General features: G+C 36.6%; 1 protein-coding gene across 1 annotated transcript; it reads right to left on the bottom strand.

The window, feature by feature from the left end:
* Window positions 1-7,304: 7,304 nt before the first annotated feature.
* Window positions 7,305-7,874, bottom strand: LOC113359255. The gene is made up of 2 exons (XM_026602921.1): window positions 7,565-7,874; window positions 7,305-7,438 (listed from the first exon to the last, which is right to left on the bottom strand). The coding sequence occupies exons 1-2, from the start codon at window positions 7,872-7,874 to the stop codon at window positions 7,305-7,307; spliced, it is 444 nt and encodes a 147-aa protein (XP_026458706.1).
* Between the last annotated feature and the right edge of the window lie 14,038 nt (window positions 7,875-21,912).

The raw sequence follows: 21,912 nt of genomic DNA on the forward strand, positions 1-21,912 counted from the left end.
GGATTGCATCTCACTCTGTTACCTAGTTCTAGGTAATCTCATTCTTGTACCTAACTCGAGAGTTGCAAGAATGATATTTGTGAGAAAATCAAGTCATTTATATGATATCGTCTAATTTTGTGTTTGAAATATAGTTGTTTTCTTCTTTTGTGAATGTTGAGTCATATCTTGAGTTCGAGTAACAAATGTATCTTGTTAATCGTTTCATATGCTCTATTTTAAAGTAAGTCTTTTAATATCGAGCTATGAAAATATTTGAGATACCAGGAAACAAAGTGTAATTTCCTTATATTGGATCTTTTATGACCCATTAACTTACAACCGGTCCGCGAACGTCTGAGTCTTCTTCTTCTTAAGAGTTTATAGGGTTTTCTCAACAAGGTTTTCCTTCTCTTGTTCATGAACATATAAATATATATATATGTGTGTATTATATTGGTTCCTTCCATCCCTATTTTTTTTAAATGGATAACTCTTCAAGATCTCATGAAGTGAATCTTTATATGGAAGAATACATCAAAGGATGCAGTTCGATTCATGAACTTGTTTTGAAAAAAATGATTGCAAGAAAAGAGTACAACTCTTGAATTGCTGAATCAGAATGATTCTAAGGTCAATTTTGCAAATTTTCAACTGCAAATAAATCATCTCATTCATGGTTAGACCAAAATCCTTGAAAATTAGAAAGTCTTGATTCGGAACCAGAAGAAACTCATATCGGATTGTATCAAAGCCAAACAACTTGCTCGCAATGTTGATCGAAAGGTGAATGTTCTAACTCATGAACATGGAGCTTCTACGGTCAAAAGAATCAAGGATATCGATAATACCTATTATGATGGAGTCATGGAAAGGTATGAAGTTATCAAAGAAGTATAATCTTTTATCTTGTCTAGGGAACTTCTTATGAGAGATTTGTATTTTAAGAAGGATAACTAGGGTTTGGAATAACAAATATTGTGATTACACATAGCTCGCCAACGGATTTTTCATCTTGCAATGTTTTTAGACTTATTTATTTAAATTCTAAGTTATTTGGAAGATGATTTTGCAGTTTTAATCTTTATTGGTTTTATATATTCCAAAAATATGTTATGGGGTATGTGTGTTTACGTCTGTGAACTATAATATCATATATGTCAAAACTTAAGTCTACTGTGTCATTATGCAAATATTCATGTAAAATAGAATAAACTTTTGAATATTCCGCAGTATTGATCCCTGATCCACTTTGATGTGAAAGTACTGTATGGATCCATAAGTTCTCTTATGTGAGTATTTCCGATTAAATTAATCAATAAGGTCTCTTGTGGATTAATTTATTCAAGTTTTCTGGATACAAATTCATGTTTCATGTAATTTTTTAATTCCAAAGAAATCCTTATTTTCTTGTAAAAGTAAGGTCACTCTTGTTGTTCTTTCGGGAATACCATTTTATGGGTGAGAGTTATTAATTGAACTTGTGCTTAGTTACCAAATATTTATGGGGAGTGTGGCTGCGGATTACTGTAGGAGTTATCTTTTATATTTATTAACTCCATGATGAATACACTAAGTTTCAACTATGTGAAATCATCGAAACAAAGTTGATATGTTCTCTTTTAATCATGAAGTATCTCCATGAGAATTTCATTATGATCCCTTAGTTTTCGTACCTTTGCCAATTTATATTGACAAAAAGGGGGAGAATTATTTTGTAGTTCACACTACATGCATATGGTTTATGGATCATTGTGTAAGGGGGAGTGGTTTTCATTGTGAGATGGAGTATTGACTAAGGGGAAGTGATACATATCATCGTAGTATTATTTTCAAAGTTGTGATGCAATTAGACTTTGATGCTGTGTAATTATACTATGACACTGTATACTAATATTTGAGAACAAATGTTTTCATATTGTTATGACTACGGATCTTTAAGAACAATGATGTTGAGTCGAACACATTCAGAATCACTGAAGTACTTGGAGCGGCGAAGAATTCATGGAATGTTGAAGAGTCAAGGAAATCAAGCATGATGGATAAGAAGCTACAAATTTTATTTATTTTGTAATCCATATGTATTGATAGTTTTGTCACTAAAATTGAAAAATAGAGGAGATTGTTAGATCACTTCTCGATCTAACTCGTAAGAGTTGCTATCTCAAGCTTGTTTGTAAAGTTTAGTTGATCAAAACTATAGTCTTGATTTCTAGTCTACTTAGAGAGAGTTCGGACTAGGATAGATTAAGTAGTTGATCTTCAGAATTCACGACGCTTAAAAATGAAGATGAAGATCTACTAAATAACTCAGAGGAACTTCATCAACAAAAGTTATGTGGAGACTAAAACTTATCTATCACTCAGAAGTATATTCTATTCTATCTCACATTGAGACAAAGTCGTATAATTATATAGATTTTCATATCATACATATTTGCTATTTCGAGTTGAGTATAACTCGCTTATCTAATTCTTGAAATATGTATTGGTATCTTTTTTCTTTAGCTACATTCACCACTATTCTTGACGAGTTTAGTTGGAAATAATTTATTTGATCGAAACAAAATAATAAGTCAAAAGATGATCATGTGGAAATTTCCTTGAAACATCTTACATGATTTGTGTGAGACAGTCATTTGATGTCGACTTGGAAAGTTTCGTATTGATCATTCAATCACTTGAAAATTGCTTATAAGATAATGGTTTGTATGAGTCATCCATTGTAGTCTTCTAAGAATGATTCAATGATTGAAATGGGATTTTATAACTAAAACCCATGTCTATATACATCACAGTATGCGTACCTAGTGTACAAACTGTGTTGGTATGATTCAGGTCTGGAAACCAAATTTGCATACCAATATGAGAATGGTTTTAACAGAGAAGTCCGGAATAAAGTTTGCATACCAGTATGTGGACGACTCTACCTGAGTTAGGCCCGAGATAACATTTTGCGTACCCGTTTGCAAACTGTTGGACAAGACCAAAGTCCAGAAATTTATTTTGCGTACCCGTTCGCAAACTTAGTGGTTGAAGTTCTAAAATCGGTTAAATATGTTTACATACTCATGAACAAATACATTTATGAAATAAGTAACGCAATCTTTGCAAACCGTCGCTTAATGTTCATGAACTGATTCTTGTATTTTGTACATTACGAATCAATACGATTTTGCTTCAATTGGATCATATATAATTCTATGTGATTGTCAACAATTTAACAACTCTATGAAACACAATTACATTCATTTGATTATCTTTCATGATTGATTGATCATCATAGTTGATCTAGATGTGTTATATGAATGTGGTTAAGACAAAAGTGTTCAAGTGGCTAACTTCTGTTAACTATTATTGACCCAACTCAATATACACGTTTACGTACGGTTACCCATATCTAAATGAAAGTATATTTCATTTGTGTGTTGATGCGTGTCGTAACCACAAAAAATTAGTTAATATTTTTCCACCTAATTAACAAGTAATATAGTATAGTCAAGTTCGTTCCCACAAGGAGCAAGAGGTTTTAGTTGTTTAATTGTCACAAAAAAAGGGGGTTTGGTTTTAGATTTTAAAAACAAAAGAAAGTAAATGAAGCAATTAAAAGTTTAAGTTGAAATCAATAAGAGAGATTATATCAAGGAATCCTTCTTCGTTGCAAAACAATGATTCAGGTTATGTTCTTTTCCACTTTTAATTAGTCACAGATTATCACCAACCGTAGGTAAAGAAGCTAGATCGGTGTTAAACCCCTAAATCCCTTGTATCACCGAATACGGAAGTTCTCGACTACCGGATTCTATTTACCAAACCACATAGTAGTAGATCACTCAAGATATAATTTAGTTAAACGCATTTAAGATTTATGAACTTATTAGGTTGGTATTAGTAGTTAGACTCTTAGATCAAGGTCTACTTGCTAACGTTGTTTTCACACACAATTGCTCCACGGAATCCCTCCGCAAGGTCTCGTGTTTGCTACTTGTGTTAAAGAGTCAAGAAACGATTACTTATAACCTAACTTTCACTAGCTTTAGATCAATTAACCAATCAATTTAGTTGGCCACCTAAACAATCTATCAATCAACCATGAATGTATAAACATTCCAATTAGTAAAAACAAACGATAATCATGTAAAAAACGCCAAAGTAGGTTTAAAAAAAACTCAAATCATGTGTTAAGAACTAGGAATTCATCCTCAATTAATAAGAAAATTAGCTACTCATGTTTTTGAAATTCACACAAATAATTAAAAGGAGAATTTTTGAAGTTCACACAAATAATTAAAAGAAGAATTTAAAAAAAACAAGCAAAAACACAAGTGTTCATCCGGAATACGGCATCGGAACTTCACTGGTACCACCGGAATACGGCACCGGAAAGCTCCATGTCGGTTGTTGGAATCTTCATCTCCGCTGACAGAATATTCCGTCCCGTCGCCGTTACAGTTAACAGTCAAACTGGTCAAGCTGTCAGTCAACTGGGTCAAGAGAAGGATAGTCAGCTAAGTCATCTGATCTAAGTCAGGGTCTGAGTTACCTTAGTCGGCTGACTCTCCGAGTTAGGTTTACCGAGTCACTGAGTCGACTCATTCGAGCAGAATTGCGACAGAGTTTTGTTTGTTTCTGGGTGTTTCTCCCGGACAATTTCTTCTCCCTGCAACAACCTTACATACAATTCAAAAGCAGCATTTCATCCATTCCCTGTAACACCAACTCTACCACTTCTCATCTCAACTTCTCATTCATCTCAATATAATTTCAGTGAAAACCCATATCAATTTCAACCACAATCATCTCATAAATTGATTCTCGGCTTCAAATTCAACATCTTGTTTCTTGTCAGTTCCCGTTATGGATGTGCCCCCATTCTCGATCTCAGATTCAATTTTAATCTCTATTCGACAACATTTCCTTCTCCGATTCGATGACAACAACATTTATACCAAAATCCTAGCTCCTGAGATACCAAATTCTCTCAAATTACTCACCAATTTTTTCCAATTCTGAACTCATCTCAGATTTCACAACAATCTCTCGATCATAGCAGCATCGATTTACTCTTGTCTTGGTTTCAACAGCAGTAGCCGCTGCTTTTAGTTTCAGGTGAATGGATGAATGAGAGGCAGACTCCTCTCGATTTTAGGGTATAGGCATTAGGGTTGGACGACTACACCCCAGGGATAGGAACCACCCCAGTTTGGGTACTAACATCACACACATTTTCTGGCTAAGGGCTACCCAAATTACCATCCCCTTAATTCTCAACTGGCCTGTCCCTAGTGCTATTCCAAATAGAGCTGCCCCTTAACATTGACTGGACTCCAGATAGTGTTCGCCCATGAAATAACAATTTTTCCCTTTTCTTCCGCATGACTCCAAAGTAGCTACAAAACTCAAAACATGCGTAAAATACATAATTTACAAGAAAAATAGCAAAGAAAGAATAAACTCTAGATAGTAAATACGGTGTATTCTACACCAATCAAATTCCCCCGCACTTAGACTTTGCTAGTCCTCGAGCAAATCAAACTAAAACTTACAACTTCAAAGATTTCCAGCGTCTCAAACATCTAAAGAGCTATGAGGACATAGAGTTTCTGCATGCTAGTAATGAGAAGTTAGAAATACTAAAGAACATATTCTCATTCTTAAATGTTGAGTGAGAAATAACCATACCATAATGAGAGAACGTGTGTTTGAGAGCGATCAATAAGCATTTCGCCTCAACTTCTGCCTAACCAAAAAGGGTTTTATGAAATTGCACTCAAAAGACGTACTTTATGGTTCTCACATGTGTGCAGGTAGGAATGAAGAGAGAATTCATGCAACACGTTGAATGGTGGGAAGGACAACTTCCGAAATATTTTAAAAACCCACATGTTTTAACATTTTGAAAAACCATTTTTCTGACGATCTCTAAGAAAGGAAATCAACCACTATTATTGAGGATGAGATTATTTACTCACCTTCACATTCGATCGCCAATGATGATAACACCACTCTCACGGCATCCAATAGAAACGTCTTCCGCTCTTCGTTTTCATCTTCTTGGTATATGTCTTCGGCTTCAACTATTGATGATAAACTCTCGAACTTCATAGATCCTTGACAATTTGTAACTCTTTACTCTTCGGCTTCCTTATATATTTTCCTTCCCTACGGCTTATTATATAAAAACAAAAAAATTAAAATTTTCTCTTGTCATCAATTTTTTTTCATTTTTTTTAATTCATTTTCTTTCTTTTTATTATTTTTATTATTATTTTATTTTATTTTTATGACTAGAGAAATAAAATACAAAACAAAGTGAAAATAAAACAAACCATGGCCGTGGGAAAAGTACTTTACCGCTTGATTCTTCACAACTTGTATCGTCTTGAAATCATAAACTTCAATAATTCTCACTTTTTGATTTTCTTTGCTCTTGTAAATAAGTCTTCAACATGTATATATAAAAATCCGCTCATTATATGTTGCTTTACTTGGATATAAAATTTGCTCTTTTCTTGTTCTGTTTCTTGTAAACCTTGAACGCCTTCAACTTTCCTTGTAGATTTTGATGTCGCTCCCTTGTTGATGATGATGGTGTTTCTATGGACCCGTTGTTGTCGAGAGAGAGAATGGTGCTAACTGCAAATCGAACTACAAGAAGGAGGCTTTCATCTATAGACGTCACCTTCATGATTGACAAAATTAGCACTCAAGAGATCAAAGAGTAGTGCTTCTATCGGTGGGAGGTTGGGTAGCTCACCGTTCTACCCGGAATTAACGTACGGTGACACACACTCAAAAGAAAGCTTTTTTTAGTCATCTACAAAGAATTTTTGGTCGGTTCCTCACATGATATAAATACCGGTAGTCTCCACTAATGATTGATCAGCAACTCTAATAATGCATTTCTCCCTGCTCCTAATTTGCATCACCGGCATGATTAAATCCATTATTTAACACTCTAACAAGCAAGAAATCCGAACATAGTTCCCTAACACTTCCAAGTCCAGTTATGTCGGTCAGAATTCTCTATGTAAACATACCTAGAAGTATGCTACAGACTCTAAAATCTCTACAAGTTGGAGGTTTTACGCAATTTTTTTTTTAAATATGCTTAACCACTCCCCCACACTTAAACCTTACATTGTCCTCAATGTAATTGAATCGTCCTAGTAAAGTCAAGGTGGGAAATCCTAACATGATATGGAACAAGAAAAATAAACAAACAAAAATAAAAAGCAAAAGGATAAGAAATACAAAACCTATGGGTTTCCTCCCATGAAGCGCTTGTTTTAAAGTTGACGGCCCGACTTAGCCCTTGCTTCACATTACTCCTCCAGAGGGAGTACATCTTCAAATGGAAGTTCGTCCAAATTCACATAAGCGATGTTCTCATAGTATGGATTCAATCTATGGTCGTTGACCTTCAAAACCAAGTTGTCTCTAAGACTAGTAATTTCAACTGCACCATAAGGAAAAACATTAGTAACAACATATGGTCCAATCCAACGGGACCTTAACTTTCTAGGAAATAGTTTAAGGAGAGAATGATATAAAAGGACTTTTTGTCCCACGATGAAGCTTTTACGAGAAATCATCTTGTCATGGAAAAGCTTAGTCTTGTCCTTGTATATTCGGGCACTCTCGTAAGCATCATTACGTATATCCTCTAGCTCATTTATTTGTAACTTCCTTTGCTTCCCCGCATCATCATACTCCATGTCGCATTTCTTTATCACCCAATAAGCCTTATGTTCAAGTTCAACTGGAAGATGATAAGCCTTACCATAAACCAACCGGTATGGAGACATACCAATAAGTGTCTTATACGCTATTCTATACGCCCAAAGTGCATCATTGAGCTTGGAGCCCCAATCTTTCCTTGTTGTATTCACCATTTTCTCAAGAATAGACTTGATCTCACGATTTGAAATTTCCGCTTGTCCACTAGTTTTTGGATGGTAAGGCGTACCAATCTTGTGTCTTATGTTGTACTTCTTGAGGAGAGCGTGGAAAGACTTCTTGAAATGTGAGCCTCCATCGCTAATCACCACTCTTGTATACCGTGCCTAGTGAATATGTTTTCTCTTACAAAATCACAAACAACTTGAGAATCATTAGTTTTGGCGGCTCTAGCTTCCACCCGTTTCGAAACATAATCTACGGCAAGAAGTATATAAAAATTTCCATTTGAATTGACAAAAGGGCCCATAAAATCAATTCCCCACACATCAAAAATCTCAACGGCAAGAATTGGTGTGAGTGGCATTTTATTTCGAGCACCTAGATTGTCGTTGGTTGACATCTATCACACGATTTACAAAAAACATATGAATCTTCAAACAAGATGGGCCAATAAAATCCACTCTCGAGAACTTTGAGAGCGGTACATTTAGTACCAAAGTAGCCACCACAAGCAAGAGTGTGACAAAGGGAGAGAATGGATTGAAACTCGGAGTTAGGTACACACCTTCGTATTATTTGATCAACGCCATATTTCCATAAGTATGGTTCATCCCACACATATTGCTTGGCTACCTTCTTAAGTTTCATCTTTTGGAAGTTGGACATTGTACTAGGTAGCTTCCTTGTTACCAAGTAATTCACTATATCCGCGTACCAAGGTGTTGATTCTTCCAAGAAAAGTTGTTCATCCGGAAAGCGGTCTTGTAATGGAAGTTCTTCTTGAGACATAACAAGTCTACTAAGATGATCCGCAACGTTATCTCCACACCTTTCTTATCTCGAATTTCTATTTCGAACTCTTGTAGTAATAGGATCCACCGGATTAGTCTTGGCTTATTTTCTTTCTTCTTTATTAAGTGTCGAAGTGCGGCATGATCGGAATACACAATAACTTTTGTGCCCACCAAGTATGATCGAAATTTTTCCAATGTAAAAACTATAGCCAATAACTCCTTCTCCGTGGTAGAGTAGTTGATTTGTGCATCATTAAGGGTCTTAGATGCATAATAGATAACATGGGACAACTTGTCCACTCTTTTACCCAAAACAGCTCCAACCGCATAATCACTAGCACCACACATTAATTCAAATAGAAGATTCCAATCCGGTGACTTGATAATAGTTGCACTTGTCAACATTGCCTTCAAGTTTTCAAAGGCATCCTTTCATTCCTTGTTGAAATCAAAAGGTACCTCCTTTTGTAGTAACTTGCACATCAGCATGGAGATTTTGGAGAAATCCTTGATAAATCGCCTATAGAAACCTGCATGGCCAAGAAATGAACGTATCTCCCTCATCGAAGTGGGATATTGTAAGTTTCTTATTAAATCTATCTTTGACTTGTCCACTTCGATCCCTCGAGAGGACACAATGTGACCAAGTACTATGCCATGGTTTACCATAAAGTGACATTTCTCCCAATTAAGGACAAGACTTGCGTCTATGCATCGTTTAAGAACTAGTTCAAGGTTGTCTAAACAACTATCAAAAGAATTGTCATAAACACTGAAATCATCCATAAATACCTCGATGATGCTCTCCACATAGTCCGAGAATATACTTACCATGCATCTTTGGAAAGTATACGGTGCATTGCAAAGACCAAACGACATCCGTCTATACGCAAACGTTCCAAACGGACAAGTGAAAGTAGTCTTCTCTTGATCCTCCGGTGCAATACCAATTTGGTTGTATCCCGAGTATCCGTCCAAGAAACAATAATGAGAATGCCCCACTAACCGCTCCAACATTTGATCAATGAAAGTTAAAAGAAAGTGATCCTTTAGGGTTGCGGAATTAATCTTTTTATAATCAATGCACACTCTCCAACCGGTTTGAACTCTTGTAGGAAAAAGTTCATCGTCTTGATTTCTAACAACCGTAACACCGGAATTCTTTGGCACCACTTGTACCGGACTAACCCACTTGCTATCGGAAATTGGGTAGATTACCCCCACACTTAGCAATTTGAGTATCTCTTTCTTCACAACCTTCATCATGGGAGGATTAAGCCTACATTGAGCATCACGTACCGGCTTCACGTTCTCTTCCATTAGAAACCTATGCATGCACATGGATGGACTAATGCCTTTGATGTCCTCAATTGTCCACCCAATGGCCGTTTTGTGCTCTTTCAAGAGTCTGAGCAAACGGTCTTCTTGTATCGGTGTGAGGTTCTTTGCAGTAATCACCGGAAGCTCGTCTCCATCTCCCAAGAACGCATATTTCAAATGGTTCCGAAGTGGATTGAACTCTGGTTTAGGCTCCTTCACAATAGATGGTACAAGTACTTCATCATTCAAGGGTAAATAAATATATGAGCATTACCCTTTTTTATCTTCTTGTAATGCCGTCAAGGCACCACACATCTCCACCAATTCCTTGGAGATTTCAACATCCAAGTTAGACAAGCCGTGGACGTCCAATTCAATGCTCTTTTGCAATACCACACCAAGTTCATCCTCTTGACTCAATTCCATTATTTGTTGCGCTAATGAACCGATTACATCAATGGAGTAAACGAAATGCACATCACTTGGGTAGCGCATGGTTTCAAATATGTTGAAGTGTATTATTTCCTTGTGAAATTTCATAGGTTGTGTACCCTTATCAACATCAATATTCGTCTTTGCGGTCTTCATAAATGGCCTTCCAAGAAGTAAAGAAGTGGGTGACCGATTCTCATTGTTGTCCATATCTACCACAAAGAAATCAACCAGAAAAATAAGCTAATTCACTTGCACGAGCACGTCTTCTACAAGTCCCTAAGGATATATGTTAGACTTGTTTGCTAATTGGATAATCACTCTTGTCTCTTTGAACGGTCCAAGATTCAAGGAGTCATATATATCGGCCGGCGTCACACTAATGGAAGCTCCCAAGTCAAGTAAAGCATGTTCAAACCTTTTCGTACTAATATTAATGGGCACCGTGAAACCACCGGGATCCGTGCACTTTGTAGGAATCTTCTTCAATAGCATAGCCGATGCATTCTCGCCGACTATAGTAATTTCATTATCAAGCAACCTATCCTTCTTTGTGCATAATTACTTCATGAACTTAGCATACTTTGGCATTGTCTTGATGGCATCTATGAATGGGATGTTGATTTCGATCTTCTTGAAGATATCCATGACTGCCTTGTCTTGAGCTTCTTTCTTGGATTTAGCAAAACGACTAGGAAAAGGAGGTGGAGTAGTGAAAGTAGGAACTGGTTCCTTGGATTGGTCGGTTGGTGTTGAATTCTCCTTTGGTGCGGCTTCCTTATTATCTTTGACTACCTCTTCTTCATGATGAACCGGACTCTCCACTTGTCTTCCACTTCTTAAAGTATCCGCATTAACATTCTCTATTGGATTCACAAATGGTCGTGAAGGAAGCTTTGTGGATATTTGAGCTTTCATTAAGTTCATATCGGTCGCCAATTGTCCCATTTGAGTTTCCAAATCCTTTATTGCCGAATCGTTCTTTTATTGGATTTATTGAAACATAGTGGTCATACCTTGCATGTCTTGCATCAATGCATTGAACTTGCCATCAATTGAAGAATATTGCTTGTTGACTTGTTGTGGTTAGAAGCGTGATTGTTGGAATCCACCTTGTTGCACATATGGATTAGGAGTCACCGCTTGCTTGTTTTCATAACTAAAGTTAGGATGATCCTTCCAACCGGGATTGTAAGTATTTGAGTATGGATCGTACCTCGGCCTTTTATTTGGAAACAAAGCATTTACTTGTTCGGTCTCCTCTTCATATGAAGGAACAACTACGGAAGCTATACGTTGTACCATCTTTTCCAAATTACCCATCCTTTGTTCAAGGTATGATGATGAATCACTAACTTCATGCACTCGCCTAACCTTTGGTTCATCTCTTGTGTAGAATTGTTGCGAGTTTGCATCCATACTTTCAATCAAATCGGTAGCTTGGGTCATTGTTTTGTTCACTAGTGCACCACCACCCGCGGCGTCAAGAAAAGATCTATCACTTTGTTGAAGAGTGTCGTAAAAGTATTGGAATATCATAACGTTACTGAATTGATGGTGTGGACAACTTGCCACCAATCTCTTGTATCGCTCCCAACATTCATACAATGATTCTCCCACATTTTGCTTCATCCCACAAATCTCCTTACGAATTTGAGTAACTTTTGATGCAGGAAAATATCTCTCGAGGAAAAGTTTCTTCATCCCATTCCATGTTGTGATACTTCCGTAAGGAAAATAATACAACCATTCCTTAGCATTGCCCGCCAAAGAGAACGTTAAATCTTTCAACATTGCTCCATCCTCATTAGTCTCCGGTGGAAGCATGGCCATGATTGTGGTATAGAAGTCCATAAGATGTTTGTTTGGATCTTCATTCACCATGCCATGAAACTTTGGTAACTCTCTAATCAACCCCGGCTTGATCTCGAAGGTTGAGTTAGTTTGGATACACCATTGTTGTGTGTCGAGCTTGTGAGAAGCTAGATCCTTGAGTGTACGATCACCCATTGATTCTTCTTCTATGTCCGAATATGCGAACTCACTTGATGAAGAACGAGGAAGCGGAGTGTTAACAGCTCGAATAAAGTCCTTTAGTAGAGTTCCGGATCGAAGACGTATACCAATTGGACTCGGTCTACCCTCTTTAATCATTCACCAAAGATATAGTACTTGAAATAAGATTCTCAAAAAATAAGTTAGATACGATATAGAATCCAACAAAGCAAGAATAAAGCAACAAGAAAAATAAAAACAACTAAAATCGTCCGCTGCTCCCCGGCAGCGACGCCAAAATTTGATGCGTGTCGTAACCACAACAAATTAGTTAATATTTTTCCACCTAATTAACAAGTAATATAATGTAGTCAAGTTCGTTCCCACGAGGAGCAAGAGGTTTTAGTTGTTTAATTGTCACAAAGGGCTTTGGTTTTAGATTTTAAAAACAAAAAGAAAGTAAATAAAGCAATTAAAAGTTTAAGTTGAAATCAATAAGAGAGATTAGATCAAGGAATCCTTCTTCGTTGCAAAACAATGATTCAAGTTATGTTCTTTTCCACTTTTTATTAGTCACAGATTATCACCAACCGTAGGTAAAGAAGCTAGATCAGTGCTAAACCCCTAATTCCCTTGTATCACCAGATACAGAAGTTCTCGACTACCGGATTCTATTTACCAAACCACCTAATAGTAGATCACTCAAGATGTAATTTAGTTAAACGCATTTAAGATTTATGAACTTATTAGGTTGATATTAGTTGTTAGACTCTTAGATCAAGGTCTACTTGCTAACGTTGTTTTCACACACAATTGCTCCACGGAATCCCTCCTCAAGGTCTTGTGTTTGCTACTTCTGTTAAAGAGTCAAGAAACGATTACTTATCCCCTAACTTTCTCTAGCTTTAGATAAATTAACAAATCAATTTAGTTGGCCACCTAAACAATCTATCAATCAACCATGAATGTATAAACATTCCAATTAGTGAAAACAAACGATAATCATGTGAAAAACGCCAAAGTAAGTTTAAAACAAAAACTCAAATCATGTGTTAAGAACTAGGAATTCATCATCAATCAATAAGAAAATTAGCTACTCGTGTTTTTGAAATTCACACAAATGATTAAAAGGAGAATTTTTGAAGTTCACACAAATAATTAAAAGAAGAATTTTAAAAAAAAACAAGAAAAAATACAAGTGTTGTGTGTGTAAAAGGGTATAGAAGTGTGTAGATAACTTCTCTATTTATAGGCTTCAATTTGCTTCAACTCTTCATAGGAATAGAATCCCTTTCCCTTTGTAACTTAACTTCCAAATCCAAGTCTTTCTCAAATATTCCATATTCTCTTCCATATCCAAGCCCAATTCCTCAAACCCATGAGTCTAGATGAGTCTAGAAAATTCTTCACTAATTGAGTCGCCGGAACTTCACTGGTACCACCGAAATACGGCACCAGAAAGCTCCCTGCCGGTCGCTGGAATCTTCATCTCCACTGACAAATATTCTGTCCCGTCGTCGTTACAGTTAACAGTCAAACTGGTCAAGCTGTCAGTCAACTAGGTCCAGAGAAGGATAGTCAGCTAAGTCAGCTGATCTTAGTCAGAGTCTGAGTTAGCTTAGTCGGCTGACTCTCCGAGTTAGGTTTACCAAGTCACTGAGTCGACTCATTCGATCAGAATTGCGGCAGAGTTCAGTTTTTTTCTCGGTGTTTCTCCCGGCCAATTTCTTCTCCCTGCAACAACCTAACATACAATTCACAAGAAGCATTTCATTCATTCCCTGTAACACTGTCTTTACCACTTCTCATTCATCTCAACATAATTGCAGTGAAAACCCATATCAAGTTCAACGACAATCATCTCATAAATTGATTCTCGACTTCAAATTCAATATCTTGTTTCTTGTCAGTTCCCTTTATGGATGTGCCCCCATTCTCGATCTCAGATTCAATTTTAGTCTCTATTCGACACCATTACCTTCTCCGATTCGATGACAGCAACATTTATACCAAAATCCTAGCTCCTGAGATACCAAATTCTCTCAAATTACTCACAAATTTCTTCCAATCCCGAACTCATCTCAGATTTCACAACAATCTCTCGATCATAGCAGCATCGATTTACTTTTCTTCTCTTGGTTTCAACAGCAGTAGCCGCTGCTTTTAGTTTCAGGTGAATGGATGAATGAGAGGCAGACTCCTCTCGATTTTAGGGTATAGGCATTAGGGTTGGACGACTACACCCCGGGGATAGGGACCACCCCAGTTTGGGTGCTAACAGCACACACATTTTCTGGCTAAGGGCTACACAAATTGCCATCCCCTTAATTCTAAGCTGGCATGTCCTTAGTGCTCTTCCAAATAGAGATGCCCTTTAACATTGACTGGGCTCCAGATAGTGTTCGCCCTTGAAATAACAATTTTCTCCCTTTTCTTCCGCATGACTCCATAGTAGCTACAAAACTCAAAACATGCGTAAAATACATAATTTATAAGATAAAATAGCAAATAAAGCATAAACTCTATATAGTAAATACGGTGTATTCTGATCTTGCCATGTTCTATCGTGATTGATGCTATCTTCTCTGAGATTTGCTCGAGAGTGATCTCCGATAGGAAAGATAAAAAGAAGTCATAAACATCTCCGTCTCATCGTTTGTGATTCCATAATATCTTGTTTCGCTTACATACGATTAAGATTATTTTGAGGTGATTGATAATACTAGGATGTTCTTCGGGAATATAACTCTGGCTTATCAATTGGTTCCCACGCACCTTGATTTATAAAAATACGGAACAAAAACTCTTGGGTATTTCTGTGGGAGACAGATTTATTCATTCTATAGATTTTTCTGTGTGAGACAGATTTTTTTATCAAGTGTTCGACTTTGGGTCGTAAGTAGAATCAAGTGAAATCGGCTAAGAGAATCAAGTGTGTAGTATCCTGCTGGGATCAGAGACGTAAAGATCGCAACTGTACCTTAAATCAGTGGGATATTGATTAACGTTAAAATACAGTCCAGTCGGAAGTTTATTGGTAGTAGGCTAGTGTCTATAGCGGCTTAATACAGTGTGGTTTTCAAATCTGGACTAGGTCCTGGAGTTTTTCTGCATTTTCGGTTTTCCTCAATAACAAAATTCTGGTGACTGTGTTATTTCTTTTCTGCATTATATTTTATTATATAATTCAAATATCACAGGTTGTGCGTTGAATCAATCAATTGGGAAATCCAACCTTTAGTTGTTGATTGAAATTGATTGATCCTTGAACATTGGTCTTTGGTACCATTCTAGTTATTTCTCTCATATTCAATCGGGATCGTAAATTCCTATTTGCTGATTGTAGATTGAATTGTGAGATAGAGATATAAAACTCTTTGATATACAATTTCTCTAGATTGAGTCTGACTGTCTAGTTGATTCTCTTGAAAGTATATTGGAGTTTGTCTATTCAGATTGCCGAACGAAATATTGGGTGTGGTTGTTAGACCCTGATGAGTGCCAAATATTGTATATATTTATCCCTTTTTGTTGGCATTTAACTCATCTTTTGTGCATTAATTCTACATTTTATCCCATATTCTGTATTTTCATTGTTTTCAAGAATAAATATTTTTCTTACTTAATTTTGCATTTTTAGGTAATAAATAAAGTCTGGATGACTTGCGGAGTGGAAAAGAGCTGAAGAGTGGTGAAAATCCGGAAGAAATTACGCAAGGAAGCCGCAAAGAATGGAGCGCACGTCCAAAAAGCTAGGAATGGGCTCAAGAAGGAAGAATTGTTCTTAAAGAAGATATGGGCTTGGCATACCCAAGGCCCAAAACCCTTACCCAAACCCATTTTCTATATCCAAAACCGCCTCCATTCACAGACGTCAGATTGGATCCAACTCATCATCCTACGGTCGCTCATTCATAGAGCATCAAAATCTGAAGTCTCTGTCAAACACCACAGCGCTTAAATTCCAAGCCTTCAGATTAGATTGTAGTTGAATCCAACGGTCGCTTCTTTGCCTGCGCATCAAACCCAGATACTTCCGCTTAACACTACAACACCTAACTCCATCTGGCGCCGTTAATTTCGTTGTATATATGCATCCAACGGTCGCTGCCAGCATCTTCACTTTTATCCGTTAGATCTATCTACCATCTTCACATCCCATGGCTTCGTATTGCTAGACATCAAAACTCTATGCACCCGCATCACACCGAAATAACCCTAGGATATATAACCCAAAAAACAAAAGAAACCCTAATCATAACTTCACCACCTTCTTCACCTCTACCCGCACCACCACCTTCTCCACACCGTACACCACCAACTCCACTGCCACCACCGCCGTACCTCCATGTCCGCTACCACCAACTCTCCACCTGCTCAACCACCGAAACCCCTATCACTCTAACATGCCTCTCACTTCTTTTCACTGTTTTCCCCTAGTCTAGGGTTTTGAAAATAGAGAAAAAGCATTGATAGACATGGTAGAGAATTAGGTGAAGCTAGAAAAGAAATCAAGGTATGGGAAAGGCACCAGGAGAGTCAGAGGAAGAATGGGTCGAGTTTAATTTGATGTTGCTACATCAAATTAGGTAAAAAAATCAAACCCTAGGTCTGTAAAATTAGGGTTTTTAATTTAGGGTTCATAGGTCCATTTTTGTATAAATTGAACACAAGGGTGTCGAATAGAGGGTGTGCTTGGACTAGCCAAGTCTCCAATTAGGTTTAATTTCAGTTCTAGTTTCTTCAATTTCTATCTCAGTAAAATTAGGGTTTAGTTTAATTTTAATTTTAATTCTCAATTGTTTCTTGTTATTTCTGTTTGCTTTAAGTTCCAATGAAGTTCTTTTAGAATCAATTTAATTTTCAGAAATGTTTAATTTTAATTTCATGTTATATGATTATGTCAGTTTAATTTTAATTGTTTTGATTTTTTTTGCAAATGTTATGTTAGTATCCTGTTTAGGTTAATTTTGTTCATTGTTAATGTTTGTCCCCTGTTAATGATAATCCTGTTAGTGTTAACTCTGTTTAATGTGCCTTTGTTAGTTTAAATGCTCAACTGTTGTTTCAATTCATTGTCAAGAAGTGATGGAATGTTAGGCTAGAAGCTTTGAAGCATTGCTTTGATTGAGCAGTGGGGAGAAACTAGTGCTCACTAGTGACTGTGAGCAAACTGGTTTTCTTCCCACTCTATTTGTATGCTTAGGATGCACTGTTTTGACTGAGCAATGGGAGAAATTAGTGCTCATAGCAAGCTAATTCTCTTTCCATTCCATTTGTATGCTTAACTCTCTTGCATTGTCATCACTGTTAGCTTCACCATCTCCCCTGCCCTTGGCTTAGGCCTTGGTTCATTTGCATTGTTCTCTGCTTGTTTTCTTCATTGTCTTCACTGTTTTCTTCACTGCCGTCTCTTATTTGCTATATTGCCTTGTTTTGCCCTGTTTTCTTCCCTTGGCTTGCTGCCTCCCTTCCACTGCTTGTGCAGCTGCTGTGCAGTACTGCTGCTGCTGCTGCTTTCTTTGCCTTGTGTTGCTGCTGCTGCCTCCCTTCCACTGTCTGCTGCTGCTCCAAATCTCACTTCAACACTGAGCCCAATTCACAGTTGAACTGTTGAGCCCAAAGCTCAAATCATTTCACTGAAACCAAGCCCAGTTCATTGCTTGGCTATAGGTCCAGTTCAATACCAAGCCCAGGTTTGAACCAAAAGTTGAAGCCCATTTCATCATTGGGTGAAGTTAAGCCCAGTCTACTGTGTACATAACTGAGGCCTAGCTCCCAAAAGCCTCTGAGGCCCAGTTCAGCCCAAGCCTAAGTTTAAGGCCAAAGCCTAGTTCACAGTTCATTCCCAAAGAACTCAAAGGCCCAAATTCAAAACCAAAGCCATTTCATTGTTAAAAACAAACCCATTAAGCCCAATTTACTCAAAGGGTATTTAAAGCCCAATAGCAAATTAGAACCCAAAATAGCTAGAAAACTCCAAACACACCCAGTCTCTGTGGATCGACCCGTACTTGCACGAGCTACAACTGACGACCGTGCACTTGCGGTATTACATGTAGGCCCGCGTTTCTTCGCTTCATTTTTATACGCTTCCCCGGGCCCACCAGACCCCAGCTTTGTCAATTGGTATTAGAGCAGGCAAACACATTTAAGACTTTATAAGTCTGTGTTTGTAACGATTTGAATATGGACAAAAATTATATCTCCATAAACATACCACCAGTATTTAATGGCTCAAATTACTTATGGTGGAAAATTGTTATGCGTTTCCTTCTTCAAGCGCATGATTTTCAACTATGGGTTTGTGTGGTTAATGGCTATGATCCCCCGGAAGTTACAGAAGGCAATATAACAGTTATTAAGGATATTGGTAAATACGATGTTGTCGAGATTCTTGCTGCAATCATCCATGCCATTACCCTAGTGCTCCAACATCATATGACTACTTGCACAAAGTGTAAAGATGCTTGGGATATCTTAGAAATAGTACTTGAAGGGAATACCCGTGTTTGGGAAAACCTTCGTATGACAGATGAAGTTTCATCTAATGAGTTCAATCACAAGTGTCTGAAATTGTTAATGCATCTTTTGCATTGAGTAAGACTATTCCTGAAAAGGACGTTGTGATAGAAATTCTCAGATCGATGTCATCTAGATACGATCCTAAGGAGCATGCCATCATTGAAGGAAATAACCTTGCAACTCTTTCCAGAAACTCTCTTGTTGGAAAGATAAAATTACTTGATCATGATCAGAATACAGTCAAAACGTCTGCGTTCAATGTTGTAACCATTATAAGTGAAGCTTCTAACTTGTCATGTTCCAATCAATCTGATCCTAACAGATCACTAACTATATAAATGATCAAGGATATTGTGAAGAAAAGCAAGAGATCCGAGAGACTTTCTTCTGTATCAGATGATGTTGATGAATCAGTTCAAGAAGAAATGTCTCAGTGTGTTAATAATATACATACTTTTGTAGTGTGTTCAGCATTTTCATCCCTCTTGACAGAAGTCTCCATTAACTCAAATTATAATTTGGAATGTGAGTCTACAATGAGATTTTAGATTTCTTGGATAAAAGTGAAGAATTTCATAAGGAAAATCTTTAACTAAATGTTTTGCTGAAGGAACTTGAATCATCACTTCAGGTGAAAACTCTTGAGATTGACTGTCTTAATGATGAATTCACCAGAACCCTATCTTTAAAAGAAAAAGAGATTAATTCTCTCAAGTGTGACCTACAAAGGTTGTCAGGAAACTCCGACAAGATTTCAACAATGTTATTTGGTTAAAAGGCTTTTGGGAACACAAAAGGTTTAGGGATCGAAAATAAGACTGTGAGTACAATCAACTCATTTGTTCCAGCCGGTTCTGGAACAGCTGATTTAAAAGGTTGTGATAAACAGGAGTCATCTCCACAAAGAAAAAATCCTCGCTATTTTGCTCATTTTGAGAAAGTGCAAGTCATGTTCAAACTAAGTGTTGGAAATCCAAGAGGAATAACAAAAGAATTGCCAAGCTTCAAAATGACATGCGTATGATGAATCTGACTCTGGAGAAACACAAACGCCTGGGTACAAGAAGAAGATGTCCAAAAGAATCAGAGTCAGACAAGATAAGTCTGTCTATCCAACAAACCTTGATATGTCACCTTGTGACACAAGAAGTGAACATTTTGTTCACTCCATTACTATCTAGTCATAGTAATGTAATGTATCCTTATTTTTTAATTGAGAATAAGGATCACATCAAGGTTGCTCAAGTCCTGTAAAATATGTTGGTTATTTCTCATCATTCTTTTTATAACTAAAAGTTATTTTGAGCAAGTGAATATCTTGTTGTTAAGATAGATAATGGATAATGAACCATGTAGGATTTTTCAAAGGTTCTTTAGGGTTAGTCATCCTATAAGTCTATTTATGTTCATTTGTTATCAAAATTGTACTTCACTTTTTTCTCTTTGAAAGATTCAGTCTTATGGCTCCTATAATTAGAGGTATCACAAAAAGGTATGCAATAGAAGTTGTCAATGTGTATCTATGTGAAGGAATCCAGTCCTCAAGGAAAAGAAAGGTGAATGCGACGATTAATGATCCAGGTTCTTCCTCTAACTGCCAATTGTCTATTTGTCATTCTGATAACAACTTCAGGGCTATGGTGAAAAATTTCATCAAAAAAATAAATGATTTAAAATCTCAAATCATTTCATCTCAAGAAAAAATAACTTACTATGAGAAAATGTTGTCTCTAACAAAGAACACTCTGCGTAGACTAAAAAGAGAACTTAGTGACTTAATTGATATTTCTGAAGATTTGGAGGAATTGAATGATCCCATTATCAATGGGTTTTTCAATAATGATAAGGAATTCTCAGTAGATGCCTTGAGAAATCTCTACAATGTCTAAGAAACTTCTTATGATATTTTTATTCTTGTTTTTTAAGAAGGATAACTAGGGTTTGGAATAACCATTATTGTGGGTACACATAGCTATTGCCAACGTTTTCATCTTGCAATGTTTTTAGATTTATTTGTTTAAATTTTAAAGTTAGTTTGGAAGATGATTTTTGCCATTTTAATCTTCATGGTTTCATATATTGCAAATTGTTATGGGATATATTGTTTACGTCCGTGAACCTTGACTATCCTATATGTGCTCAAAAGTTATCTCTATAATATGTCGGGTATGAAAATACTAATAGAAGATAGAATGAGCTTTTGACTAGAAAAGTTAAGCCTATTATGTCATTATGCAAATATTGATGGAAAATAGGATGAACTTTTTTTTTACAAAGATTAACTCTATTATATATCATTGTGTAAATAGTGATGAAAAATAGAATGAATCTTTGTTTATTCCACAATATTGGTCTTTCCCTGATCCACATCTTGTGTATGTACTATGTTGCTCCGTAAGCTTTATTATGTCGAGCATGTCTAATTAAATTGATCAGTTTCCTTGTGGTTAATTCAATTGATGCTTTGGATACAAATTCATGTTCTCATGTGATTTTATTATGTCCAAAGAAATCTTTCTTTTCTTGTAAAAGTAAGGTTTCTCTTGTTGTTCTTTCGGGAATGACATTTTATGGGGGAGAGTTATTTTTTGAACTTGTGCTTAATTTCCAAATCTTTGTGGGGAGTGCGGTTATGGAATATTGTAGGAGTTTTCTTGTATCTTTATAAACTCCTTGATGAATGCATTTAGCTTCGGTTGTATGATTGCATCTAAACAAGTCAGTATGTTATTGTCTTTTGGTCATGAAGTATCTCTATGGAAATTTCATTAGGATCCCACTAGTTTTCGTACCTTTGCTATTATGTAGGGGGGGGGGGGGGGTGGTTTTCATGTGAGATGAAGTAGTGACTAAGGGAAGTGGTACATATCACCACATTATTATTGTCAAAGTTGTGGTGTAATTGAACTTTGATGATGTATAATAATACAATGATATTGTATAACAATGATTGAAAGCAACTGTT

The sequence above is a fragment of the Papaver somniferum genome, chromosome 3 (genome assembly GCF_003573695.1).
Source record: "Papaver somniferum cultivar HN1 chromosome 3, ASM357369v1, whole genome shotgun sequence".
In the NCBI taxonomy this organism is placed as follows: domain Eukaryota; kingdom Viridiplantae; phylum Streptophyta; class Magnoliopsida; order Ranunculales; family Papaveraceae; genus Papaver; species Papaver somniferum.

Bases quoted from the DNA above. Each gene is read 5' to 3' on its own strand.
- LOC113359255 (XM_026602921.1), bottom strand. From the start codon at position 7,874: ATGGTGAATACAACAAGGAAAGATTGGGGCTCCAAGCTCAATGATGCA. The intron at 7,439-7,564 runs GTAAAAGCTTCA...CTTATGGTGCAG, and splicing joins CCATGACAAGATGATTTCTC to TTGAAATTACTAGTCTTAGA.